This window comes from Bombina bombina, chromosome 3 (assembly GCF_027579735.1).
Source record: "Bombina bombina isolate aBomBom1 chromosome 3, aBomBom1.pri, whole genome shotgun sequence".
Lineage (NCBI taxonomy): Eukaryota > Metazoa > Chordata > Amphibia > Anura > Bombinatoridae > Bombina > Bombina bombina.
Genome location: NC_069501.1, coordinates 36,042,803 through 36,069,365, shown reverse-complemented (window position 1 = coordinate 36,069,365; position 26,563 = coordinate 36,042,803). Strand labels below are relative to the sequence as shown.

Sequence of the window (26,563 nt, the reverse complement as noted above, 5' to 3'; positions counted from 1 at the left end):
GTGAAAAATTTCACCCGCAAATAAATAAGCGTTTTTTAAGGATTTGTACTTGTTTTTAAACGTAAAACGTGTAAGAATTCACACAATAGAAAGGAATGCACTGTTTTTTATAAAGTAAATTAGAGGTTAATGCCAGAATGTAAAATGGTCGCTCGTTGTTAAAACATTACTTTTATCATAACAACTACAGCTCCCGGCATCCCACGCGTTTTGCACATGCGTAGTGTAACATATCTTGACCTTACATCAGTGGAGGCCCACGTGAGAGGAGAGATTGCAAGGTAATACAGGCAACGTGCGGGTAAAGTCCGTATATTACTGGTGTGGGAGCTCTGCTCCGCATGGTTACAGTGTATGCTAAACTTGTGTCTATGTTAGTGACAGTCACTGCTGTCCCGGAGCCGGTGTCAATGAGCCTTATAATTGTAGTCTGGACTTTTTACTTAGGAGGCGGAATTTGGCACCTAGGGGGTTAACTGACATGTTTAATTCTATGCTTTATAACTAGTAGCTTTATTAGGGCAGATTGTAACCTGTGCTTTATATTCGGAATGTTCCTGGTATTCTGTTTTATACTTGGGCTGGTAGAGTATGACTGGTACTCAGCCTGTGTGTTATACAAGAGCTGCACACAAGGGGTTAACTGAGCTGTATCAGGCAGGCATCTTATATAAGAGTTGGCACATGGAGGGTTGACTGAGTTGTATCAGGGCAGGTATGTTGTGTGTTATATAAGAGCTGGCACATAGAGGGTTAACTGAGTTGTATCAGGCAGGTATGTTGTGTGTTATATAAGAGCTGGCACATAGAGGGTTAACTGAGCTGTATCAGGCAGGTATCTTATATAATAGTTGGCACATGGAGGGTTGACTGAGTTGTATCAGGGCAGGTATGTTGTGTGTTATATAAGAGCTGCACACAAGGGGTTAACTGAGCTGTATCAGGCAGGTATCTTATATAATAGTTGGCACATGGAGGGTTGACTGAGTTGTATCAGGGCAGGTATGTTGTGTGTTATATAAGAGCTGCACACAAGGGGTTAACTGAGCTGTATCAGGCAGGTATCTTATATAATAGTTGGCACATGGAGGGTTGACTGAGTTGTATCAGGGCAGGTGTGTTATATAAGAGCTGGCACATAGAGGGTTAACTGAGTTGTATCAGGGCAGGTATGTTGTGTGTTATATAAGAGCTGGCACATAGAGGGTTAACTGAGCTATATCAGGGCAGGTATGTTGTGTGTTATATAAGAGCTGGCACATAGAGGGTTAACTGAGCTGTATCAGGGCAGGTATGTTGTGTGTTATATAAGAGCTGGCACATAGAGGGTTAACTGAGCTGTATCAGGGCAGGTATGTTGTGTGTTATATAAGAGCTGGCACATAGAGGGTTAACTGAGCTGTATCAGGGCAGGTATGTTGTGTGTTATATAAGAGCTGGCACATAGAGGGTTAACTGAGCTGTATCAGGGCAGGTATGTTGTGTGTTATATAAGAGCTGGCACATAGAGGGTTAACTGAGCTGTATCAGGGCAGGTATGTTGTGTGTTATATAAGAGCTGGCACATAGAGGGTTAACTGAGCTGTATCAGGGCAGGTATGTTGTGTGTTATATAACAGCTGGCACATAGAGGGTTAACTGAGTTGTATCAGGGCAGGTATGTTGTGTGTTATATAACAGCTGGCACATAGAGGGTTAACTGAGTTGTATCAGGGCAGGTATGTTGTGTGTTGTATAACAGCTGGCACATAGAGGGTTAACTGAGTTGTATCAGGGCAGGTATGTTGTGTGTTATATAACAGCTGGCACATAGAGGGTTAACTGAGTTGTATCAGGGCAGGTATGTTGTGTGTTATATAAGAGCTGGCACATAGAGGGTTAACTGAGCTGTATCAGGGCAGGTATGTTGTGTGTTATATAACAGCTGGCACATAGAGGGTTAACTGAGTTGTATCAGGCAGGTATGTTGTGTGTTATATAAGAGCTGGCACATAGAGGGTTAACTGAGTTGTATCAGGGCAGGTATGTTGTGTGTTATATAAGAGCTGGCACATAGAGGGTTAACTGAGCTGTATCAGGGCAGGTATGTTGTGTGTTATATAAGAGCTGGCACATAGAGGGTTAACTGAGCTGTATCAGGGCAGGTATGTTGTGTGTTATATAAGAGCTGGCACATAGAGGGTTAACTGAGCTGTATCAGGGCAGGTATGTTGTGTGTTATATAAGAGCTGGCACATAGAGGGTTAACTGAGCTGTATCATTGCGCTTATGTTGTGTGATATACTGATATACACGTACCAGCATCTGGCACACATGGGGTTAACAACTGTATGGCGGATATGTTGTGTGCTATATGAGTCGGCCCCTGGCACACATGGGGTTAACTGAGCTGTATCATGGCAGATATGTTTGCTATATAAGTCAGCACCTGTCAGACAAGGGTTAACTGAGCTGTATCAGGGTAAGCACATTGTGGGCTATATAAAAGTTGGCACTTGGCACACAGGGGGTTAACTGAGCTGTATTAGGGCAGGTATGTTGTGGGCTATATGTGTCAGCACCAGGCACACAGGGGGTTAACTGAGCTGTATTAGGGCTGGTATGTTGTGGACTATAGAATATTCAGCACTTGGCACATAGGGGTTAACTGAGCTGTATCAGGGCTGGTGTGTTTTGTGCTATATAAGTGTCAGCACCTGGCACACAGGGGGTTAACTGAGCTGTATTAGGGCAGGTATGTTGTGGGCTATATAATATTTGGCACTTGGCACACGGGTTAACTGAGCTGTAGCAGGGCTGGTATATTGTGGTCTATAGAAGAGTTGGCACCTGGCACACAGGGGTTAACTGAGCTGTATCAGGGCTGTTGTGTTTTGTGCTATATAAGTGTCGGAACCTGGCACACAGGAGGTTAACTGAGCTAGATGTAACATGTCTCCTCAGTTCTCAGGTGCTGAGGGCAACAGCTGCAGGATAGTGAGAGGGCTACTGAGAGGCCAGGCGGTGGGGAAATAAGAGGCCAGCAGCGAAGAACCTGTTTCAGGAGGTTCTGGTTATCTAGTAGGAGCTTTTGACATTGTGGGAAGGACACAAGAGCCACAGGCCCTGCTCACGCCTCACTCACTTCCCTTGTACTGCAGGAAGTTAGCAGCTCTGGCCCTGGTAATATTATGTTTATAGCAAGGCCTTTGTTGTGGCACCTAGGGACCAGCCAGCTGCCAAACAGCAAACTAAAGTCACATACATGGCACATTTGTACAATAAATAATAATATAGGGTCTCCTGAACCTGCGCACAATATGTATCCCACATGGCCACTATGTACAGGGTGACTGGATGACACAAGGACAGGGAAGTGTTTCATTATAAAATTCTGTACAAACCTAATTTTAAATAAGCACATGTATGTGTGTAAGTGATGAGCCCCTTAAAAGGACTGTTTATTCAAACATTTTCTCCCCTTTAATTTGTTCCCAATGATCCACTTTACCTGCTGGAGTGTATTAAATTGCTAACAAGTATTTCCATTACCCTTATATTGGCATTTGAAATAGTTTATTTAGCCTATGGTATCCCCACCCATCCTGAAGGTTTTTGGCCTCAAGGCCAAGCTGTGTTAACACAGCCAGTAGAAGAAATTACACTCCCAGTGGGTTATAGAAGAGATAAGGTAATACAATGTTAATTTTCCATTGTTCTCTCCAAGTATTGGGTGATTGGTTTATGGATATAAGATAAAGAAGCAGTTATATGTACACAATGTGATAAAGTATTAAAGGGACATGAAAGACAATTTTTTTTTTCTTTTGTGATTTAGAAAGAGCATGTCATTTTAAACAACTTTCTAATTTGCTTCATTCTCTTGATATCACTTGCTGAAAAGCATATCTAGATATGCTCAGTAGCTGCTGATTGGTTGCTGCACCTAGAGGCCTTGTGTGATTGGCTCACACATGTGCATTGCTATATCTTCAAAAAAGGATATCTAAAGAATTGAGCAAATTAGATAATAGAAGTAAATTGGAAAATTGTTTAAAACTACATGCTCTATCTGAATCACAAAAGAAAATATTTGGGTTCAGTGTCCCTTTAAGATCTGATTATACATACAGATATAAGATAAAGACACATGTATATGTATACAGTGTTATATAGTAATGAGATCTGATTATACCTACAGATATAAGATAAAGACACATGTTTATGTACACAGTGTGATAAAGTAATGAGATCTGATTATACCTACAGATATAAGATAAAGACACATATATGTACACAATGGGATAAAGTAATAATATCTGATTATACCTACAGATATAAGATAAAGACACATGTATATGTACATAGTGTGATAAAGTAATGAGATCTGATTATACCTACAGATATAAGATACAGACACATGTATATGTACACAATGTGATACAGTAATGAGCTGATTATACCTACAGATATAAGATAAAGACACATGTATATGTACACAGTGTGATACAGTAATGAGATCTGATTATACCTACAGATATAAGATACAGACACATGTATATGTACACAATGCTTCTCTCTTTGTATGCAAATTATTATAACCCTGGGGAAGTCTCCCTATGGGTGATGGGGGAAACCAGACGTGGACTCCTTGCCCAGTGTGCTTAGAGGAATGTGGCTGCACCTCACTGACGAGGCCCATAGGAGGCCGAAACGATCGTCTGGGGTTGTCATGTTCCTTGTTCAGAGGAGAATTGCCTGGTATTTCGGGGCTGGACTGACCTTACTTGGCGGGATCAGACTGATATACTTCAGGAAAGTTTTCTTCTGTGAAAAGCACACTGGTCTAAAAGAGGCTGCCTCCGGGTGGTAAATCGGCATAGAACAAGCCACTGAGCTGTTGTTCGTTCCTGGTAGAGCGCTTCTCTCTTTGTATGCAAATTATTATAACCCTGGGGAAGTCTCCCTATGGGTGATGGGGGAAACCAGACGTGGACTCCTTGCCCAGTGTGCTTAGAGGAATGTGGCTGCACCTCACTGACGAGGCCCATAGGAGGCCGAAACGATCGTCTGGGGTTGTCATGTTCCTTGTTCAGAGGAGAATTGCCTGGTATTTCGGGGCTGGACTGACCTTACTTGGCGGGATCAGACTGATATACTTCAGGAAAGTTTTCTTCTGTGAAAAGCACACTGGTCTAAAAGAGGCTGCCTCCGGGTGGTAAATCGGCATAGAACAAGCCACTGAGCTGTTGTTCGTTCCTGGTAGAGCGCTTCTCTCTTTGTATGCAAATTATTATAACCCTGGGGAAGTCTCCCTATGGGTGATGGGGGAAACCAGACGTGGACTCCTTGCCCAGTGTGCTTAGAGGAATGTGGCTGCACCTCACTGACGAGGCCCATAGGAGGCCGAAACGATCGTCTGGGGTTGTCATGTTCCTTGTTCAGAGGAGAATTGCCTGGTATTTCGGGGCTGGACTGACCTTACTTGGCGGGATCAGACTGATATACTTCAGGAAAGTTTTCTTCTGTGAAAAGCACACTGGTCTAAAAGAGGCTGCCTCCGGGTGGTAAATCGCCATAGAACAAGCCACTGAGCTGTTGTTCGTTCCTGGTAGAGCGCTTCTCTCTTTGTATGCAAATTATTATAACCCTGGGGAAGTCTCCCTATGGGTGATGGGGGAAACCAGACGTGGACTCCTTGCCCAGTGTGCTTAGAGGAATGTGGCTGCACCTCACTGACGAGGCCCATAGGAGGCCGAAACGATCGTCTGGGGTTGTCATGTTCCTTGTTCAGAGGAGAATTGCCTGGTATTTCGGGGCTGGACTGACCTTACTTGGCGGGATCAGACTGATATACTTCAGGAAAGTTTTCTTCTGTGAAAAGCACACTGGTCTAAAAGAGGCTGCCTCCGGGTGGTAAATCGCCATAGAACAAGCCACTGAGCTGTTGTTCATTCCTGGTAGAGCGCTTCTCTCTTTGTATGCAAATTACACAATGTGATACAGTAATGAGATCTCATTATACCTACAGATATAAGATAAAGACACATGTATATGTACACAATGTGATACAGTAATAATATCTGATTATACCTACAGATATAAGATAAAGACACATGTATATGTGCACAGTGTGATAAAGTAATGAGATCTGATTATACCTACAGATATAAGATAAAGACGCATGTATATGTACACAATGTGATAAAGTAATGAGATCTGATTATACCTACAGATAAAAGATAAAGACACATGTATATGTACACAATGTGATACAGTAATAAGTTCTGATTATACCTACAGATATAAGATAAAGACACATGTATATGTACACAATGTGATACAGTAATGAGATCTGATTATACCTACAGATATAAGATAAAGACACATGTATATGTACACAGTGTGATACAGTAATGAGATATGATTATACCTAAAGATATAAGATAAAGACACATGTATATGTACACAGTGTGATACAGTAATGATATCTGATTATACCTACAGATATAAGATACAGACACATGTATATGTACACAATGTGATAAAGTAATGAGATCTGATTATACCTACAGATATAAGATAAAGACACATGTATATGTACACAATGTGATACAGTAATGAGATCTGATTATACCTACAGATATACGATACAGACACATGTATATGTACACAATGTGATACAGTAATGAGATCTGATTATACCTACAGATATAAGATAAAGACACATGTATATGTACACAATGTGATACAGTAATGAGATCTGATTATACATACAGATATAAGATAGACACATGTATATGTATACAGTGTTATATAGTAATGAGATCTGATTATACCTACAGATATAAGATAAAGACACATGTATATGTACACAATGTGATACAGTAATGAGATATGATTATACCTACAGATATAAGATAAAGACACATGTATATGTACACAGTGTGATACAGTAATGAGATCTGATTATACCTACAGATATAAGATAAAGACACATGTATATGTACACAATGTGATACAGTAATGAGATCTGATTATACCTACAGATATAAGATAAAGACACATGTATATGTACACAATGTGATATAGTAATGAGATCTGATTATACCTACAAGCTCAACCAATTTTATTAGGTTGTGCCTTCAAAACACAAAACCAGCTAATTCATATACACAAATAGGCCTTTAAAAAGCTAATCTCATACTTTTTATACTCTGCAGCTGGTAAAAAAAAAGTAGTTGTAAACACATTAAGGGAAAAACAATTTTATAGTATACTGTCCCTTAAGTTCATAGGCCAGAGCCAGAACTGACACACACAAATATATATATATATATATATATATATATATATATATATATTAGTATATTGCTGAACTACTGAATGCCTTATTGTTACTTTACTGTTCCTTTTATAGAAGATCTTCAATTGTGACTATTATTTTGTAGTTTGTGTGCTAGAATTTCACTCCCTTTTTTATGTAAGATATCGGGTATTGTTTCTAAACTTCAGATTGTGTAGTTATGGAAGTCCTTGGGGTCGGTGCTTAAACAATTCAGACAGCTTTTTTTCTTTTCTTTCTCTTTTGACAGTGCAGCGTCTAGTTTTAGTTGTGACATACACTGGCTCTTGGCACCCACCCTCTTAATGAATATTCCAGTATGCGTTTATGAGACTGATTAATCTAATGCACTAGTGTTCAATCCGCTAATTGGTAAACATGGTTGTTTTACCTTCTCTCATCCAAAGTAATCCTGAAAACCTGGCCTGTTGGGGAGGCCCAAGGACAGGTTTCAAAACCAGTGTTCTAATGGTTAAGTAGCAGCTCAGGACTTAGTAAACAACAAGCTGAAATCTGGGCTAATGATCTGGCCTCGTTACATTGGGAATGTGTTTAACATAAGTGTCATATGGCTGTAATACTGGCAGTGACAAATATTAGTGCTAAATTCAGTCTATAAACCTAATACTCAGCTATCAGTAACAAAAACAAGGATTATTAAAGGGACATGCTAAGGTATTGCTTCCATAGCCAAACAATGTTTTGGGGGAAAATTAAAATATTTTTGCATGTTTATTTTTTATAAATATATACAGAAGTTAAGACTGCCTGAGACTCCCACTTAGACCCCCACATACTGCTGTATATACAGCCAGTGTATTACTATCAGGGTTGGTTGTGCCATGTTACTTGTTATCTCATGCCCCAGTGTATTACTATCGGGATTGGTTGTGCCATTTTACTTGTTGTTATCTCATGCCCCAGTGTATTACTATCAGGATTGGTTGTGCCATGTTACTTGTTATGTCATGCGCCAGTGTATTACTATTGGGATTGGTTGTGCCATGTTACTTGTTGTTATCTCATGCGCCAGTGTATTACTATCAGGATTGGTTGTGCCATGTTACTTGTTGTTATCTCATGCGCCAGTGTATTACTATCGGGATTGGTTGTGCCATGTTACTTGTTGTTATCTCATGCCCCAGTGTATTACTATCGGGATTGGTTGTGCCATGTTACTTGTTGTTATCTCATGCGCCAGTGTATTACTGTCGGGATTGGTTGTGCCATGTTACTTGTTGTTATCTCATGCCCCAGTGTATTACTATCGGGATTGGTTGTGCCATGTTACTTGTTGTTATCTCATGCCCCAGTGTATTACTATCGGGATTGGTTGTGCCATGTTACTTGTTATCTCATGCACCAGTGTATTACTATTGGGATTGGTTGTGCCATGTTACTTGTTATCTCATGCCCCAGTGTATTACTATCGGGATTGGTTGTGCCATGTTACTTGTTGTTATCTCATGCGCCAGTGTATTACTATCAGGATTGGTTGTGCCATGTTACTTGTTATGTCATGTGCCAGTGTATTACTATCGGGATTGGTTGTGCCATGTTACTTGTTATGTCATGCGCCAGTGTATTACTATCGGGATTGGTTGTGCCATGTTACTTGTTGTTATGTCATGCGCCAGTGTATTACTATTGGGATTGGTTGTGCCATGTTACTTGTTATGTCATGCGCCAGTGTATTACTATCGGGATTGGTTGTGCCATGTTACTTGTTATGTCATGCGCCAGTGTATTACTATCAGGATTGGTTGTGCCATGTTACTTGTTGTTATCTCATGCGCCAGTGTATTACTATCAGGATTGGTTGTGCCATGTTACTTGTTATGTCATGCGCCAGTGTATTACTATCGGGATTGGTTGTGCCATGTTACTTGTTATGTCATGCGCCAGTGTATTACTATCAGGATTGGTTGTGCCATGTTACTTGTTGTTATCTCATGCGCCAGTGTATTACTATCGGGATTGGTTGTGCCATGTTACTTGTTATCTCATGTGCCAGTGTATTACTGTCAGGATTGGTTGTGCCATGTGACTTGTTGTTATCTCATGCGCCAGTGTATTACTGTCGGGATTGGTTGGGCCATGTTACTTGTTATCTCATGTGCCAGTGTATTACTGTCGGGATTGGTTGGGCCATGTTACTTGTTATCTCATGTGCCAGTGTATTACTGTCGGGATTGGTTGGGCCATGTTACTTGTTATCTCATGTGCCAGTGTATTACTGTCAGGATTGGTTGTGCCATGTGACTTGTTGTTATATCATGCGCCAGTGTATTACTGTGGGGATTGGTTGTGCCATGTTACTTGTTATCTCATGTGCCAGTGTATTACTGTCAGGATTGGTTGTGCCATGTGACTTGTTGTTATCTCATGCGCCAGTGTATTACTGTGGGGATTGGTTGTGCCATGTTACTTGTTATCTCATGTGCCAGTGTATTACTGTCAGGATTGGTTGTGCCATGTGACTTGTTGTTATCTCATGCGCCAGTGTATTACTGTGGGGATTGGTTGTGCCATGTTACTTGTTATCTCATGTGCCAGTGTATTACTGTCGGGATTGGTTGGGCCATGTTACTTGTTATCTCATGTGCCAGTGTATTACTGTCAGGATTGGTTGTGCCATGTGACTTGTTGTTATATCATGCGCCAGTGTATTACTGTGGGGATTGGTTGTGCCATGTTACTTGTTATCTCATGTGCCAGTGTATTACTGTCAGGATTGGTTGTGCCATGTGACTTGTTGTTATCTCATGCGCCAGTGTATTACTGTGGGGATTGGTTGTGCCATGTTACTTGTTATCTCATGTGCCAGTGTATTACTGTCAGGATTGGTTGTGCCATGTGACTTGTTAAACATGTTTTGACAGATCAAAGGAATCATCTTGTTAGATTTAATGTACCCAAGATCAGGTTGTATAATGCAGTGAATAACACCTGTTAGCCGTCTGAAAATATTTTGTGCATCTGATGACCATACTGTTTCTACATTTTGTATTTTATTTATTTTAGAATCACCTGTTTAGGGTTAAAGCCTGCTCTTATCTGAAGATGTCCAGTATGGCAGCAGCAAGCTGTGAGTCCACGACTCCCGGCTCAGACAGCCAAGAGAAGAAACCATTGAAGCCTTGCTGTGCTTGCCCAGAGACAAAAAAGGCTCGGGACACCTGGTGAGTCCACTCGCTGCCTGCACTACCCAGTGCTGAGTGATGGTTTAACTCTTTATATGACAAGTTAATTTCATGGGTAAATCACCGATTCTTTGGATTGCTGGATCACACATTATAATGGCTTGCAAATCTCTGTGGGCTGTTAGTAATTATTATAGTGATTAGTCATTTTTATAGTGATAAGTGATTATTATAGTGACATAGTTATTATAGACTTAGTGATAATGTGCATTTTTAAGGAATTGCTTCTTTCCTGCACTACTTGATGTGTAGTTTTGATTAGCGGCCTAACGTTATAGCCAGCCGACCACACGAGTATCTGATGAGAGCACAGCTAAACCGCTCACGCCATCCACATTCTGTTTGTTTACTTGTGATGTAAATATGCAGGAGAGGCCGGTGCTACTGTCTGTCCTAATAACTGACTATATAAGGGCAATATGGGAAGGAGAAAGCTTTGTATCCCAGGTAAATATACAGCTCATCGGCTGCACTAAAGCTTGTGTTTTATACAAATGCTCAGTACTGTCCACAACTACAGTTTACTGGTCATAAAGTTGCCAACCAAATACCAGCAGTAAATGACCATAGTCCGTAATGTCACCTTCTTGACTGGGACTTCATGTATTTTTGTCTTATTTCCTCTGACAATTAAATATGCATAAATGAGAATTCAGTAGAAATAGCATTGATCATATTCTAGAACTGAAAGGGTGAAAAGGACTCTGAAGTGCCCAAGTAGCAGTACTTTATACTGAAGGTGTGGTGGTGTAGTTAACCCTTTGCACCACTTCTTCCTTTGTCCATCAGTATCCAATAAGGCTCTGCTATTGGTTTGCTCTTTGCCATTTTCTACACTTGTCTTTCAGTACTCCCCATGCACTGCCTGTAATCCTCTCCTGACATCGCTCCTGAGTTTGTCACTGGCCATATTCCTGCAGTGTCCCCCTGAACTTCACACAGCTACAGAGCCAGTCTAGATATCTTCCTAACCATTAACTCTTCTTCTGCACCGTTGTCTCCATAAACGCTGAGGGACTGCAGTCACACGTCAACTTCGCTTGCAGATCATTTCTAAAAGTAAACAATCAGCAACAATACTGCAGAATTTCTCATTCTCCTAACTGGTACCCAATGACTGTGCTCTGCTGCCCCTCCGTATAAGTTACTGTATAGGCTCCTACCAATCTGTAGAATTCCTTTTAAAGTGACACATACAGGACTCTCCAGCACTGAACCCTCTGCCCACTTACACATACATGCATTGTCCCTCGTACCGAACCCTGGAACTCTCTCTGACCTAAAACTCCTCAAAGAGAATTCAATACCTTTTGTATCTCACATGGCCAACCCTAAGTCCTTATGCTTTTATATAGGTGTCTTAACCTACCCTACACAACTGATTTGCTCCACTTGTCTATACACATCTCAGGGCTGACAAACTTGATATGAAAGAGCCGGTGACACAATATTAAATATACTTAGAATATTCTAAGATGTTCAGAGCCGTTAAAGGACCACTAAAGGCAAAATTAAACTTTCATGATTCATACAGAGCACACAAGTAAAAAAACTTTCCAGTTCACTTCCATTATCAAAACGTGCACAGTCTTAATATATGCACACTTTCTGAGGCACAAACTCCTACTGAGCGTGTGCAAGAATTCACAGTTTATACATGCATTTTCTGATTGGCTGATGGCTATCACATGGGTACTCATTTGAAATCCAGACTCTGTGCTCTTGCCTTGTCTTATGCATTTGTGTTTATAAATTAGAGAGCAGTAACACACAGATAAATATATATATGAAAGGTTATTTTCTTTAGGGTACATTGCTTAATACTTTTCCCATCTGTAATACACAAAGATTAAAAGCAAAAAAAGGTTTGTGTGAATATCATTTGTGGCATTGATATTGCTAGAGAATTGTTTATTTGGAGTAGGTTTATATGTGAGTAGGTATCAACACATTCAGTACGGTAGCCTCTCCCTATGGTCTAATAGTGATCATCCCACTGCAATGCATCTGTATGAGCATTCGATTTCTAAAGATATTTGTTTGTGAAGAATCCACAGGAACAGATCCCTGAATTTGTTTTTTCTGGTCCTGTGAGTGTAAAAATTCCTCCAGTGTGACCTCTGATATGAAGAGGCTGAATAACCCTGTTTTAAATAGAACATAAAACAACTCAGAACCTAGTGCTGCTCGGTGTGACAGACACTTCCCAGGGATCCTGGTCACTGCGATAAGCTGGGATGGTTCTTATCAGGGACCTGGTTATAGTGAGCTGAGCTTGCTGTCAGATCCAGGGCCGTGTTACTGTAAATAGGTTTGTTCAGCATGGTAGAAAATGTATTCATGACTTTGTAAAGTACTTTATTTGTTTATTATCCTTTTTGTAACTGAACGCAGACTTGTTTATTCACGGCTTCCAAAGAGGGTGAAGTGTGCTTCCTGCAGACCATCGAACAGTGACCCTGCTACAGTTTGCACAGTGACAGAAAACCAGGATTTATTTTTGTTATACAAAAAAAACACTTTCTCAGCCCTAAGCTTTGTTTTTAGATGCATCATAGACTTGACACATATGCATCTGTATGGGCTCTCTTGCATATTTAGATACACTCCAGCATCTACAGTATTTATGTTGGTAAGTCTGCCTCCTGTGTAGCTAGATTGTGACTCTTGAGCTCTTCAGTCCAGGGTTAACGTGCACTTACATAACTTCTTTTCAGGAACTCTCCGTATCTGTAACTCCCTTTTGGTTATGGTGCATGCGAGGGTCGCACAGTTTCTAAATCTGTTATTTTCTTTTTATTCAGTATCATTGAAAAGGGCGAGGAGCATTGCCAGCAGCTGATCGAGGCTCACAAAGAGTGTATGAGGTCTCTGGGCTTTAAAGTGTGACCCTATTGTGCCTCGCTGAGTGTGTGAGTGGTGAGTACTCCAGCGAGGATCTGCACAGTTTACAGAATATATATAGAGCCACTATAAGTTTTATGTAACAAGTTTACTTCCTGTTGTTTGAGTATAGCAGGGTGGATTTGATTTAAATCAAATCAATTTAATTCATGATTTAAAGTGATGATAAATCTGAGCATTTAAAAAATGCTCCGGCCACCAACAGCACAGTGCTCTTTACCAATGAGGTGATGTTTCCACCTCTAAACCAATAGCCCCGCTTGCATACAGAACACTGTCACATGACTAGCACTGCTATTGGTTTAGAGGTGGAAACCTCATCTCATATTTTTTTTTTTTTTTAAAGTGTTGTTAAATCTTAGTGTTTTTGTAAACACTTGGGTTTACCATCACTTTAAATCACTAGTCAGTAAGACTCAATTTAAATATGGTTTTCTACATAAAGGTTTCATTTTTACAATAATAACTTAAAGTGAATGTAAATTTCTATGAATTAGTGCCCTGTTTTTAAAAATGCTATTAAAAACAGAGGCACTTTCATTCATGATACATTGCAGCATATTTTGAAAAATACTTTCCTTTATCTTCTGCTAAGCTGGATCAGCGATTCCTCCCCCTGCTTCTCATGCTGTAATTACACAGCAATGACGAAACCTCCAATCACGGCGTGGCCTCACAAGATGGACGCTCTGGGGAGGAAGCCGGTTTCGTCATTCATGACGTATATACAGAGGACCTGCGGGCAGGGAATCCCTGATCCGGCTTTGCAGAAGATAAATTTAAGTATTTTTCAAAATACGCTGCAATGTAAACTTTCATGAATGAAAGTGCCCCTGTTTTTAAAAGCCGGGCACTAATTGATGAAAGTTTACATTCACTTTAAGATAAATTTTCCAGTTATATCCGAAAATTACTGATTTAGTTCTATACCATTAGAAATACATAGATAATTATGATTTCTTTCCAATGGCATGGAGAGTCCACAACTTCATTCCAATTACTAGTGGGATATTCACCTCCTGGCCATAAGGAGGAGGCAAAGAACACCCCAGCAGAGCTGTTAAGTGTCACTTCCCCTACCCATAACCCCCAGTCATTCTCTTTGTCTCTTCATGGGAGGATGTGCGAAGATGGTGTCTGAAGATATTAATCCGTTAATGGGTACTTTTCCCTGCAAGCTATGCTGTGTCCATGTCAATCTCTTTAGTAAGCGTAATGGTGGTCTTTGCTTAACTTCTAACATTATTGCTACCCCTATTATTGAAAGCCAGGGTTGGTTACTCTGTCTTTTCTTTTTCTACAGGTCCCTGGTAGAAGTGAAGGAATCTGCCACACCTTAGAAGCCATTCCTTGCCTGACAGCAGGATCCACAGGTAAGTGCTTCCCTTCTAGGTTAGAAGGTACCGGCACTCTTAGGGTTAAATGTGGATATTCCTTCTTGGGACTCCCTTTTATTTCTAGAACTGTGTCAACTGCACAGCAGAGGCCCTGGAGGGTAAGTCCTTTCTATTTATTCAAGGGACTCAGTGGCTGGTGACACAAGTGCACCTGAATCCTTCCTAAGGAGGCTGGATGAGAGTATATTTCCTGGGTTCAGGATATCTCACAGGCTAAAGCAGTGTGGAGTCCTTGCTCTTGGAGTCTAGCGTACAGTTACTGTAATGACGCAGTAGGCTAGATCTCTCCAAACCCACTGCAATCAGCTATGTGGTACCCCAAGGCTCCTCATTCAGCCCCACCCTCCAACATGTAAATATGCAGGAGAGGCCGGTGCTACTGTCTGTCCTAATAACTGACTATATAAGGGCAATATGGGAAGGAGAAAGCTTTGTATCCCAGGTAAATATACAGCTCATCGGCTGCACTAAAGCTTGTGTTTTATACAAATGCTCAGTACTGTCCACAACTACAGTTTACTGGTCATAAAGTTGCCAACCAAATACCAGCAGTAAATGACCATAGTCCGTAATGTCACCTTCTTGACTGGGACTTCATGTATTTTTGTCTTATTTCCTCTGACAATTAAATATGCATAAATGAGAATTCAGTAGAAATAGCATTGATCATATTCTAGAACTGAAAGGGTGAAAAGGACTCTGAAGTGCCCAAGTAGCAGTACTTTATACTGAAGGTGTGGTGGTGTAGTTAACCCTTTGCACCACTTCTTCCTTTGTCCATCAGTATCCAATAAGGCTCTGCTATTGGTTTGCTCTTTGCCATTTTCTACACTTGTCTTTCAGTACTCCCCATGCACTGCCTGTAATCCTCTCCTGACATCGCTCCTGAGTTTGTCACTGGCCATATTCCTGCAGTGTCCCCCTGAACTTCACACAGCTACAGAGCCAGTCTAGATATCTTCCTAACCATTAACTCTTCTTCTGCACCGTTGTCTCCATAAACGCTGAGGGACTGCAGTCACACGTCAACTTCGCTTGCAGATCATTTCTAAAAGTAAACAATCAGCAACAATACTGCAGAATTTCTCATTCTCCTAACTGGTACCAATGACAGAGGCCCTGGAGGGTAAGTCCTTTCTATTTATTCAAGGGACTCAGTGGCTGGTGACACAAGTGCACCTGAATCCTTCCTAAGGAGGCTGGATGAGAGTATATTTCCTGGGTTCAGGATATCTCACAGGCTAAAGCAGTGTGGAGTCCTTGCTCTTGGAGTCTAGCGTACAGTTACTGTAATGACGCAGTAGGCTAGATCTCTCCAAACCCACTGTAATCAGCTATGTGGTACCCCAAGGCTCCTCATTCAGCCCCACCCTCCAACATCTACATGGCCGCTCTCGCCGACCATAGTTCGACAACACGACCTCAACGTCGTATCCTATGCCGACGACACCCAGTTAATCATCTCACTCACCCGAGACCCCTCCACCGCCAAGAAAAACATCCACGAAGGACTGACAGCAATCGCCTCCTGGATGAATCACAACCGTCTCAAACTCAACACAGACAAGCCCGAAATCCTCCTCCTCAGACCCACTAAATCCACTTGGGACGACTCCTGTTGGCCCTGATCCCTCGGATACCCTCCAACCCCAACGTACCACATTGCTCTCCATGAACCGCCAAATCAATGCCATCTCCTTGACTTGCTTCCACATTCTCCATCTACTGCGAAAAATCTTCAAATGGATCCCTTCCGAAACAAGAAAATTTGTCACCCACGCCCTCATCAGTAGTCGACTGGACTACGGTAATGCACTCTACGTTGGGTCCACAATCAAACTCCAAAAACGACCTCCAGCGCATCGAGAACGCCTCAGCCAGACTCATTCTCGAGATACCTCGCCAATCCCACATCACGGAACACCTAAGGAACCTGCACTGGATCCCCGTCATCAAGAGAATCACCTTCAAGCTCCTAACCCACGCATTCAAGGTCCTTCACGTCATCTGTCCCGAATACATCAACCACCGCGTCAACTTCTACTCCCCCTCCAGACAACTCCGGTCTGCTGACCAAGCCCTTGCAGTCATCCCCCGCATCAGGAAAACCACAGCCGGGGGCAGATCCTTCTATATGGCAGCTAAGACTTTGAACACCCTCCCGCTGCACCTCAGACAATCCACCTCCCTTACAAACTTCAGGAAGGACCTCAAGACCTGGCTCTTTGACTGAACCTTCCTCCCGTATCCCCCACCCCCCTCTTTTCCACTTCCCTCAGCGCCTTGAGACTCTCACGGGTGATTAGTTTGCGCTTTACAAGTACACAATAGATAGATAACTATTTTAGCTATATTAGCTGTATTCGCTATAGTTCACAGATTACATGGTGTTGGCTGCCATCTAGTGGCAGTTCAGTGTAATTTTCATTTATTCTAAGCTGCATCAGTTCTGATGGTTTTTTTTTTTTCTTTCTTTTTGTAAAGGAAGTATATTTATGGGAAGGTTTTTTTCTCTCCATATTTTATTCTGTGTGACTTTGCTCAGTAGTATCCTCATGTATTTTTAGATGTTATGCCTTTTTTTGTTTTGTTTTTTAAGGGATCGTTGTTTTGGTAACACTGATTCCTTAAGCAGGAGGTGTTGTGCGCTCCTGTATCATGCACTAATGATCTGCTGCCTATTCTAGGTCTGCCAAGAAGTGCATTCGGGTGGCAAGCAGTTTTACTGACTAAGGCTCAATCTGCTTATTACTGAGCGGTTCAAGTTAAGGTTGGGATCCCTTTGTCTCGTCTGTTATAACTCTGGTGACCTCAGCAGTGTCAACAATTGAAATATAGCTGTTGGAAGTCAGCAGGGTAGTCCTTGCTTCTCTAAAAAAAAAACAACAAACCAGGTCTTCTTGGAGATCCAGTTAGCCTTGGAACAAGGGGAAGCAAGCCAAGAACCCTTCTGCTGATTCTAAATCGGCATGAAGGGGCCGCCCCCGATCCAGTCTTGGATTAAGTGGGGGGGGGGGGGGTGCAGGTTTTTTCTTTTCCGGCAGGCTTGGATCTGCGATGTCCCAGATCCTTGGGCTGTGGAGGTAGTATCTGGGGGATACAGAATAGGATTCAAGTCTTGTCTCCCCAGAGATAGATTTCTCCTGTCAAGGTTATTTGCAATCCAGGTAAAAAAAAGAGGCCTTCTTAAACTGCGTAGAGGACCTGTCTTCCTTGGGAGTGATTATTCCAGTTTCCATAGAGAAACAGGGTCAAGGATTCTATTCAAATCTTTTTGTGGTTCCCAAAAAAGAGGGCATTTTTTTTGTCCCATTCTAGACCTAAAGTATCTCAACAAATTCCTCAGGGTTCCGTCCTTCAAAATGGGAAACTATCTGTTCCATTCTTAATTTGATCCAAGAGGGTCTGTTCATGACGACCGTAGATATAAAGGACGCGTATCTACATGTTGCTATTCTCAGGGAACATCTCCAATACCTGAGGTTTGCATTTCTTGACAAACATTTCCAGTTTGTTGCCCTTCCTTTTGGTCTTACTACAGCTCCTCCAATCTTTACCAAGGTTCTAGAAGCCCTTTTAGCTGTGGTCAGATCTTGGGGAATAGCGGTGGCGCCTTACCTGGTCAACATCTAAGTTCAAGCACCATCTTTTGAGCTAGCTAACTCTCATACAGCTATGTTGTCTGTCTACGTTCCCATGGGTGGAAAGTAAATATGGAGTTCCATAGTACCGAAAACAGGGTGTGTTTCTTGGTAACAATTATAGATTCTCTGTCAATGTAGATTTTTCTGACAAATGTCAGAAAATCCAAATTTCTAGCTTCTTGTCTTCCACTTCAGTCCTCTGCCCGTCCATCAGTGGCTCAGTGCATGGAAGTAATTAGTCTGATGGTTGCTTCCATAGACATCATTCCTTTTGCTCGGTTCCATCTGAGACCTCTTCAGCTATGCATTCTCAGTCAGTGGAACGGAGACCACTCGGATCTCTCGCAGAGGATATCTCTGGATCCCCTAAAAAGGGACTCTCTCATGGTGGATCTCTCAGGGCCATCTGTCTCGGGGTACATTCTTTCTGAGTCCTTCCTGGGAGATTGTAACCACGGATGCCAGCCTCGTAGGCTGGGGAGCAGTTTGGGACTCCTTAAAGGCTCAAGGTCTTTGGACCCAAGAGGAGTCTTCTCTTCCCATAAACATCTTAGAGTTTAGAGCAATCTTCAATGCTTTGACAGCTCGGTCTCAACTAGATTTGGTCTGTTTTATCAGATTCCAATCGGACAACATCTATTGGCATACATCAACCACCAGGGGGGACTCAGAGCTTGTTAGCAATGAGGTAGTGTCTCACATTCTGCAGTGGGCGGAGTCTCACGGTTGTCTCCTATCTGCCATCCACATTCCAGGGGTGGACAACTGGGAAGCAGACTGAGTAGGCAGATTTTTCATCCTGGGGAGTGAGCTCTCCATCCGGAGCTATTCTCAATGATAATCCTCAGGTGGGGGGGGGGCAAGTTAGGAGTTGGATCTGATGGCGTTGCATCAAAATGCCAAGCTTCCAAGTACAGTTCAAGGTCAAGAGATCCTCAAGCCGTTCTAATAGATGCTCTGGCGGTTCCTTGGAGTTTCAATCTAGCATACCTGTTTCCTTCATTTGCTCTTCTTCCATGAGTCACTGCTCGTATCAAACAGGAGAGAGCGTCTGTAATTCTGATAGCTCCTGTCTGACCTTGAAGGATCTGGTTCGGATCTAGTGAGGATGTCATCTCTTCCTCCTTGGAAGTTACCTCTTGAGGAAGGACTTTCTACTTCAGGGTTCTTTCATTCACCCAAATTTGTATTCTCTGAATCTGACTGCTTGGAGTTTGAACACCTAGTTTTGTCTAGAAGGTCATTAATACCATGCTTCAAGCTCATAAATCTGTTACTTGCAAAATTTACCATAAGGTATGGCGCAAATACCTTTTTATTGGTGTGAATTGAAGGGTTCCCCGAATTTTGCCTTTTCTTTAGGAGGGCCTGGAGAAAGGTTTGTTAGTCAGTACTCTGAAGGGTCAGCTTTCTTTTGCATAAACGTATGGTAGACATGCCAGTTGTTCAATCTTTTGTTCAGGCTCTGGTCAGAATCAGACCTGTGTTTTAAACCTGTTGCTCCTCCTTGGAGTCTTAATCTTGTTTTGCAACAGGCTCCATTTGAGCCGATACATTCTGTTGACATTAATTTGTTATCTTGGAAGGTTTTGTTCCTTATTGCTATTTCTTCTGCTCGCAGAGTTTCCAAACTTTCGTCTCTGCAGTTTGTTCTCCTTACCTTATTTTCAATGCAGATAAGGAGGTCCTTTGTACTAAGCTGGGATTCCTTCCTAAGGTTGTATCTGATCGCAATATTAATCAAGAAATCGTTGTTACTTTTTTGTCCTAATCCTCCTCCTCAGAAGGAACATCTGTTGCATAACCTCGGTGTTGTGCATGCTCAAGTTTTTGCTTTCAAGTAACTAAGGATTTTCGACAATCTTCTACCTTGGTTATATTTTTTCTGGCAATGTAAGGGTCAGAAGGCTACTACTACTCTTTGGTTGAGAAGTGTTATCCGGTTAGCTTATGAGACAGCTGGACAGCAGCCTCCTGAGAGAATTGAGGCTCATTCCACTAGGGCTGTTTCTTCTTCATGGGCTTTCAAAAATAATCTTCTGTTGAAGCAAATTTGCATGGCATCTACATGGTCCTCTTTGCATTCCTTTTCCAAATTCTATAGATTTGATACTTTGGCTAAGGGTTCCTTTGGGACTAAGGTGCTTCAAGCGGTGGTGCCTTCTGTTTAGGTTCGCTCGTCTTGTTCTCCCTCCCTTTCATTCCGTGTCCTCTGGCCTTGGTATTGGTTCCCACTAGTAATTGGAATGAAGTCGTGGACTTTCCATGCCATAGGAAAGAAAACAAAATTTATGCTTACCTGATACATTTATTTATTTCCGGGGAGGAGAGTTCACGACCCGCCCTTAGTTTAATTTAAAACGGCAGTTTTTTTTTTTTTAACAAACTTCAGGCACCTCTATACCTTTGTGTTATCTTCTTCCATTTCCCTTCGGCCGAATGACTGGGGGTTATGGGTACGGGAGTGACAATTAACAGCTCTGCTAGGGGGCTCTTTGCCTCTTCCTGCTGGCCAGGAGGTGAATATCCCACTAGTAATTGGAATGAAGTTGTGGACTCTCCATACCCGGAAAGAAATGCATTTATCACGTAAGCATAAATTTTGTTATTAGTTTCATTTAGTTAAATTAAAATAGTACTACTTTGGCATATAAATGCTGAAAATGGCCGCCTCCAGCAGCGTTCCGCTCTTTTTACAACCGGATTTCTTTTTGTGAAAGTGAAACACAAAGATCTGTGCAAATCCTAACAAAGTGCACAAATGCACATGCCTAAAAAATAATTACCGTTAATAAAAAAAAAAAGCAATACCATTATAGGTTTTACTTTCATTTTACGGCTTGCCCCTCCCTCCTCACAATCTGGGCTTTAGTCTGTCAGTAAAAAATGCATTTATTTGCAGTTCCTATCAGTTAAAGCCAATTAGGGTCATATATGTAACAGGGTTAGCCTTGGGAAGTCAGCAGGTGCATTTCAGTTTCTTATTAGAAATCTCGCTCTTGGTTTTCAGCAGTGTGTAATGCAAACATTTCACACCTTAAAGGGACAGTTTACTCAAAAAATCTCTCCACTTTTAATTTGTTCCCAATGATCCACTTTACCTGCTTCAGTGTAGTAAATTGTTTACAAGTATCTCCATTACCCTTATTTTGGCATTTGAAATAGTTGATTTAGCCTGTGCTATCGCCACCTATACTGAAAGTTTTTGGCCTTAAGGACAAGCTGTGTAAACACAGCCAGTAGAAGAAATTACACTCCCAGTGGGGTATAGAAGAGAGAAGGTAATACAATGTTAATTTTCCATTGTTCTCTACAAGTATTGGGTGATTGGTTTACGGACAGATACAAGATAAATAAGCAGGTATATATACACAGTGTGATAAACTAATGAGATCTGATTTTATACCTACAGATATAAGATACAGACACATGTATATGTACACAATGTGATAATGTAATGAGATCTGATTATACCTACAGATATAAGATACAGACACATGTATATGTACACAATGTGATACAGTAATGAGCTGATTATACCTACAGATATAAGATAAAGACACATGTATATGTACACAATGTGATACAGTAATGAGATCTGATTATACCTACAGATATAAGATAAAGACACATGTTTATGTACACAGTGTGATAAAGTAATGATATCTGATTATACCTACAGATATAAGATAAAGACACATGTATATGTACACAATGTGATACAGTAATGAGATCTGATTATACCTACAGATATAAGATAAAGACACATGTATATGTACACAATGTGATACAGTAATGAGATCTGATTATACCTACAGATATAAGATAAAGACACATGTATGTGTACACAATGTGATACAGTAATGAGATCTGATTATACCTACAGATATAAGATAAAGACACATGTATATGTACACAATGTGATATAGTAATGAGATCTGATTATACCTACAGATATAAGATAAAGACACATGTATATGTACATAGTGTGATACAGTAATGAGATCTGATTATACCTACAGATATAAGATAAAGACACATGTATATGTACACAGTGTGATAAAGTAATGAGATCTGATTATACCTACAGATATAAGATAGACACATGTATATGTACACAATGTGATACAGTAATAATATCTGATTATACCTACAGATATAAGATAAAGACATATGTATATGTACACACTGTGATAAAGTAATGAGATCTGATTATACCTACAGATATAAGATAAAGACACATGTATATGTACACACTGTGATAAAGTAATGAGATCTGATTATACCTACAGATATAAGATAAAGACACATGTATATGTACACACTGTGATAAAGTAATGAGATCTGATTATACCTACAGATATAAGATAAAGACACATGTATATGTACACAATGTGATACAGTAATGAGATCTGATTATACCTACAGATATAAGATAAAGACACATGTATATGTACACAATGTGATACAGTAATGAGATCTGATTATACCTACAGATATAAGATACAGACACATGTATATGTACACAATGTGATACAGTAATGAGATCTGATTATACCTACAGATATAAGATACAGACACATGTATATGTACACAATGTGATAAAGTAATGAGATCTGATTATACCTACAGATATAAGATAAAGACACATGTATATGTACACAATGTGATAAAGTAATGAGATCTGATTATAACTACAGATATAAAATAAAGACACATGTATATGTACATAGTGTGATAAAGTAATGAGATCTGATTATACCTACAGATATAAGATAAAGACACATGTATTTGTACACAGTGTGATACAGTAATGAGATCTGATTATACCTACAGATATAAGATAAAGACACATGTATATGTACACAATGTGATAAAGTAATGAGATCTGATTATACCTACAGATATAAGATAAAGACACATGTATATGTACACAGTGTGATAAAGTAATGAGATCTGATTATACCTACAAGTTCAACCCATTTTATTAGGTTGTGGCTTCAAAACACAGCATCAGCTATTTCATATAAACAAATAAACCTTAAAAAGCAAATCTCATGTTTTATACTCTGCAGCTGGTAAAAAAAGTAATTGGAAAAACATTAAGGGAAACAATGTTATAGTATACTGTCCCTTTTAGTGCTTTATTTAGGGCACATCATTTTTACCCTGCTTGCTGTGGACCCCTCTGTGTTTAACCCCAATAAAGGGATTAAACACATACATAATGTCCTGCTCAGGAGCTACAGAGACCTGTTGGTTCGAGATTCAGGATTTGCTGTTTTGGAGCAGTACTTTAACTGTGTTTAATACATTTGAGCGTATCATTTTTTTTGAATTACAGTTTCCCTTTAACTGATCCATCTTAAAGGGACAGTCAAGTAAAAACTTTGTTTCAAATAGGGCATGTCATTTTAAACAACTTTCTAATTTACTTTTATCACCAATTTTGCTTTGTTCTCTTGGTATTCTTAGTTGAAAGCTAAACCTAGGAGGTTCATATGCTAATTTCTTAGACCTTGAAGGCCGCCTCTAATCTAAATGCATTTTGATAGTTTTTCACCACTAGAGGGCGTTAGTTCACGTGTTTCATATAGATAACATTGAGCTCATGCACGTGAATTTACCATGGAGACAGCTCTGATTGGCTAAAATGCAAGTCTGTCAAAAGAACTGAAATAAGGGGGCAGTCTGCTGAGGCATAGATACAAGGTAATCACAGAGGTAAAACGTGTATTAATATAGCTGTGTTGGTTATGCAAAACTGGGGAATTGGTAATTAAGGCATTATCTATCTTTTAAAACAATAAAAATTCTGGTGTTGACTGTCCCTTTTAAAGTGATGGTAAATCCTTGCGTTTATGAAACGCTAGGATTTACTATTGGAACAAATAAAGGGGACTTTCAGTCATAAGGTATAAAATACTTCATGCTGAAAGCCCCTTTATTTGTCTGAAGCGTTTGCCGCACTGAGCTGCTCAGGCAGCGCACAGCAGAATGCTATTTACTGTGAGGTGACGTTTCCACCTCTTGGCCAATAGCTGAGTGGGAAATCCGGTTTCACAAACACTAGGATTTACCATCCCTTTAAGGAGACTGAGTTATTTGTGCTTTTCTGTCTCTGATCCCAGGTAAACTAATAACCTAATATGTTTCAGTACAGATCAGTATCTATTGTAAGTAAATCCTTCTCCCTTTTTCTTTTTAGGGAGTGCTTTTATATGCGGAATCTTAACTTATTTCTTCAACTGCTGGAGCCAAAATACAAGAAGGCGACTTTATGGGGACATGATAAAGGGAGCGCGCTGCCTGTGATCCTTTGCTAAAGTGTGTGTTTGTTTAGGGTGTGTGAGACTCATTTCTCTGCTTGCAAACAGATGCAATGTATAGTCTATTCTTTTAATAAAGAATCCAAAGCGTTCAATACTCTGGTTTATTGCTCCTGAGCACATGCAGATTGGTCAGTGCAAGATCATTATGCAAACTGAAGAATTTACTTTTCTTAGTGACGTTAGAGTATTTTCTGGTTACGGGAGCTATTGCAAATCACATTAACAGTATTCTCTGTCTGTACATTGTGGTGCTTGTCAGGACATGCAGGCTTCAGCTGGTAATGTAGGTGATTGACAAGCAGAGGTTGTGATAATGAGGTGAAAATGTCCCATTTATAAAGGTACATTGTAGTATGTATAACCTCCCTACGTGACCAGTAATTAGAGCATATACGCATATGCCTGTCCTGATTGACTCGCCAAATGTACCCTTATCTGGAGACAGGCGCAGGAGCACAACTCTGTATTTAAATAATAATTTGTTAAAAAATGAGGCTGTCCAGTGTAAAATGTGCGGGACAGATAGAGAGGGCTTCTCGGTAAAATATTTGCACAAGTTTGGTGAATTGATACTGATAGAATATGATTCCTTCAAGGTCTCTGAACTAGCGATTTTCTATGCTGCATTTTCGCATTTAAAAATCTTACAAAACTAATATTTGAACCATTCACTAACAAATGTGCAGGAAATAAATTGTATTAAGGAGCATCAAAAATTGTAACACTGTACCAAAAACACAGGAATAAATTGAATTAAATATGCACAGCGCACATTGTAATGTAAGTACACTGGATGTGCTGGGGAAAAACTCGAAGAAATTCATACTCATGTTTTTATGGTAAAATGGGCTGAGTATGGGCTTGTATGAAATAGTCTCTCAAATCCCAGTGTAATTCTCTAAACATTTGCACCCTACAGACTCGGGTTTTTCCCTCAAAAATAATAAGGTGGCTTTTATCAAAATACTCAAACACTAATTACTCTGAAGGGAAAACCTATGCATATGAAAATAACAGTGAATTTAAGGTACCGTGCACTAAAAAACTGCATCATTTGATTTGTATTAGGTGTAATATTAAATGTTAAACAAATGCTGGGTTCTCCCTTGCAAACATTTCTATAAGAGATACCCATCGCAGGGACAGCCTTTTCCCCACCCCCATCAAATTTAGCTTTGTTCTCTTGGTATTCTTTGTTGAAAGCTAAACCTAGGTAGGCTCATGCTAATTTCTAAATTCTTCCGCCTCTTATCTTGGTGTATTTTGACAGTGCTAGTTCATGTGTGCCATATAGATAACATTATGTTCACTACCGTGGAGTTACCTACGAGTCAGAACTGATTGGCTAAAATGCAAGTCTGTCTCGGCTTAGATACAAGATAATCACAGAGGTAAAAAGTGTATTAATATAACCGTGTTAGTTATGCAAAACTGGGGAATGGGTGATAAAGGGATTATCTTTTTAAGCAATACAAATGTTGGTGTAAACTGTCCCTTTAAATGAGATATATTGTACATGAGTTGTTCTAAATAAGCACACATTGTTTTTAATATTTTCCTACTGTAAAATTAGACACCCAAACAGTTAAACTGCTTATATTTGAGCAATGCCCTTGACAAATGGTAACCTTGTAATGAGTCCTGCTTAGCGCAGGAGATGCTGCTTAACGCATTTTGTTCCTCATCCTGTGATTGTTTATTATCTCGCTCTACTGCACATTCTTGTGTAGCAGGTCTAGCGTGTTGGTGACAGCGTAAT

The 26,563-nt window shown here is 40.4% G+C and overlaps 1 protein-coding gene across 2 annotated transcripts; it reads left to right on the top strand.

The window, feature by feature from the left end:
* Positions 1 to 202: 202 nt before the first annotated feature.
* LOC128652823 (cytochrome c oxidase copper chaperone) lies at positions 203 to 24,896 on the top strand. 2 transcript variants are annotated; one of them, XM_053705785.1, is made up of 4 exons: positions 203 to 281; positions 10,349 to 10,506; positions 13,332 to 13,446; positions 24,681 to 24,896. In XM_053705785.1, exons 2-3 carry the CDS (start codon positions 10,388 to 10,390, stop codon positions 13,414 to 13,416), a joined length of 204 nt encoding a protein of 67 aa, XP_053561760.1. In that variant the 5' UTR covers positions 203 to 281; positions 10,349 to 10,387; the 3' UTR covers positions 13,417 to 13,446; positions 24,681 to 24,896. The 2 variants fall into 2 exon arrangements, with proteins under 2 accessions (XP_053561760.1, XP_053561761.1); XM_053705786.1 differs by lacking the exon at positions 203 to 281 and adding an exon at positions 284 to 301.
* The last annotated feature ends 1,667 nt before the right edge of the window (positions 24,897 to 26,563 follow it).

Coding starts and splice junctions, on each gene's coding strand:
- LOC128652823 (XM_053705785.1), top strand. CDS start 10,388: ATGTCCAGTATGGCAGCAGCAAGCTGTGAGTCCACGACTCCCGGCTCA. Junction 10,507..13,331: donor AAAAAGGCTCGGGACACCTG/GTGAGTCCACTC, acceptor CTTTTTATTCAG/TATCATTGAAAAGGGCGAGG.